The sequence below is a fragment of the Ailuropoda melanoleuca genome, unplaced genomic scaffold (genome assembly GCF_002007445.2).
Source record: "Ailuropoda melanoleuca isolate Jingjing unplaced genomic scaffold, ASM200744v2 unplaced-scaffold68851, whole genome shotgun sequence".
Lineage (NCBI taxonomy): Eukaryota > Metazoa > Chordata > Mammalia > Carnivora > Ursidae > Ailuropoda > Ailuropoda melanoleuca.
In genome coordinates, this window is record NW_023243671.1 from 1 (window position 1) to 1,592 (window position 1,592).

A 1,592-nucleotide genomic window follows, 5' to 3' on the forward strand; every position below is an offset into this window, starting at 1 on the left:
GTTCATGCTGCTCACTCGTTAGATCGGTACCCAGGCCCTAGCTCACCCGTCCCTCCTGTGTTGATTACTCACCACTCCATCTCACCCCCTCAACGCCCCACCCTGGGACCAGCCTCCCGTGGCCCTCTCACCCGCTGCTCCTGGCAGGACACAAAGGTCTGGAACCCTGGGGCCACACCAAAGCCCAGCTGGTCGATGAAGGGAGGTTCATCCTGACTGTGGATCTGCACTTTGATGCCCGCTTCGAAGGACGTCTCATCTATGGGAATGAGGGGCAGGGGTGTATTGGAAGGGCTTCTGACTCCCTAACCTCCTTCAGAGCTGGGGCCATGCTACCTCTCCTAGGGATAAGCACAGTGCACGCTGGGACACTGGGGGAGGGGTTAGTCTATGGGGGCCCTAGCTCATCCCCAGCCTCCTTTCGGGTTCGCTAGCTGCCCTAATGAAACTTGCATCCTATGTACTTTTCTTACCTGGCTTCGGCTATGCATCTTGGTGTTTCAAATTCTTTCCCAGACACTCTCTATTTCTCCCCCTCCTTGTCTCCTTTCTCCCTAGCGCTCTCAGCCCCAAGGTCCCCTGAGACCAGGCTGACAGCAGACAGCCCAAGAAGAGAGGGAGTTATTTATAGAGTGAGTGGCGGCCACTGATGGAAAGGGATGGCTGGTTACCTTGGAGAGTAACTGAGCCAGGAAGGGGGAGCCAGAGAACTGTGAGGGTGGCAGTCAGGTAGAGTCGGAGATGGAGATGGCAAGATGCTGGGAGGAAGGGAGGAGAGCCCAGGTCCTGTCTCAGGTCCCACAGTGGATCTCAGGAGTTCCCTGGTGGAGGCCGAAGGCTAGGGCCGTGGGAAGGGCCCCTGAAAGAAGTGACATACCAGTCTCTCCCCATACAGGCAGGTACTCGTCCTGCTGGATGTCCAGCATGATCTCCAGCCCATTGCCAGTCCCACCCTTCATGGTCTTCAGCCGTGGACGCCCATCTCGGCCGGAGTTGAATGTATAGCACTTGCCATACCGTGTGAAGACCTGGTGAGGGCAGAGCAGAGAGCCTGAGAGTCCTGCCAGCACCCCTACCTACCAAGGGCTGCCCCAAACCCCTCCGCTGCTGGGATTGCAACACACTTCAAGAACTGTCCCTTCTGTGCAGCCTATTCTCCATTTGCCCTCCTTCCTGCTCATTCTCTGCCCTTTGCCCTGATGTAGGCCCGGGAAAGCTGATCCCAGTGGAGTGCGCTGCCCGTGCTCCTCTGCCACTTGGACAGGCTTTGGGCTGGGTCTGGTCAATGGGAGCCAACAGTGAGGGATCAGAGGGCAGAAGGAGGGAAAGCTCAGGGTATTCACCCTTCCCCACCGCTCACCCCTCCGAGAATGCTCTGGCAGTGGTTTCGACCCTCTGAGACCATACATCCTGCCAGGAGGTCTCCCTGCAAAGGACTGCTGCTTCCCTGTGCCCCTTTAGCCTGTATGTGACAATTTCCCACTATCACTAGGTGCTTCGGGCCCCTTCAGGCAGAGTTTCCTTCACTCTGCCCACGGCTCTATAAACAGTCCCTTTGTTCAAGTCTTTTCAATTAAACTATCTGAGTGGCC

The 1,592-nt window shown here is 57.0% G+C and overlaps 1 protein-coding gene across 1 annotated transcript; it reads right to left on the reverse strand.

Moving 5' to 3' along the window:
- Positions 1 to 55: 55 nt before the first annotated feature.
- LOC117800360 (acid-sensing ion channel 1-like) lies at positions 56 to 1,546 on the reverse strand. Its single transcript, XM_034652894.1, has 2 exons — positions 878 to 1,546; positions 56 to 259 (listed from the first exon to the last, which is right to left on the reverse strand). The coding sequence occupies exons 1-2, from the start codon at positions 957 to 959 to the stop codon at positions 90 to 92; spliced, it is 252 nt and encodes an 83-aa protein (XP_034508785.1). The 5' UTR covers positions 960 to 1,546; the 3' UTR covers positions 56 to 89.
- Between the last annotated feature and the right edge of the window lie 46 nt (positions 1,547 to 1,592).

What these genes read in the sequence shown, in the direction of transcription:
- LOC117800360 (XM_034652894.1), bottom strand. Translation starts at nt 959, where the DNA reads ATGAAGGGTGGGACTGGCAATGGGCTGGAGATCATGCTGGACATCCAG. An exon ending in GCCTGTATGGGGAGAGACTG is followed by an intron (nt 260 to 877) that starts GTATGTCACTTC and finishes TCATTCCCATAG; the next exon opens with ATGAGACGTCCTTCGAAGCG.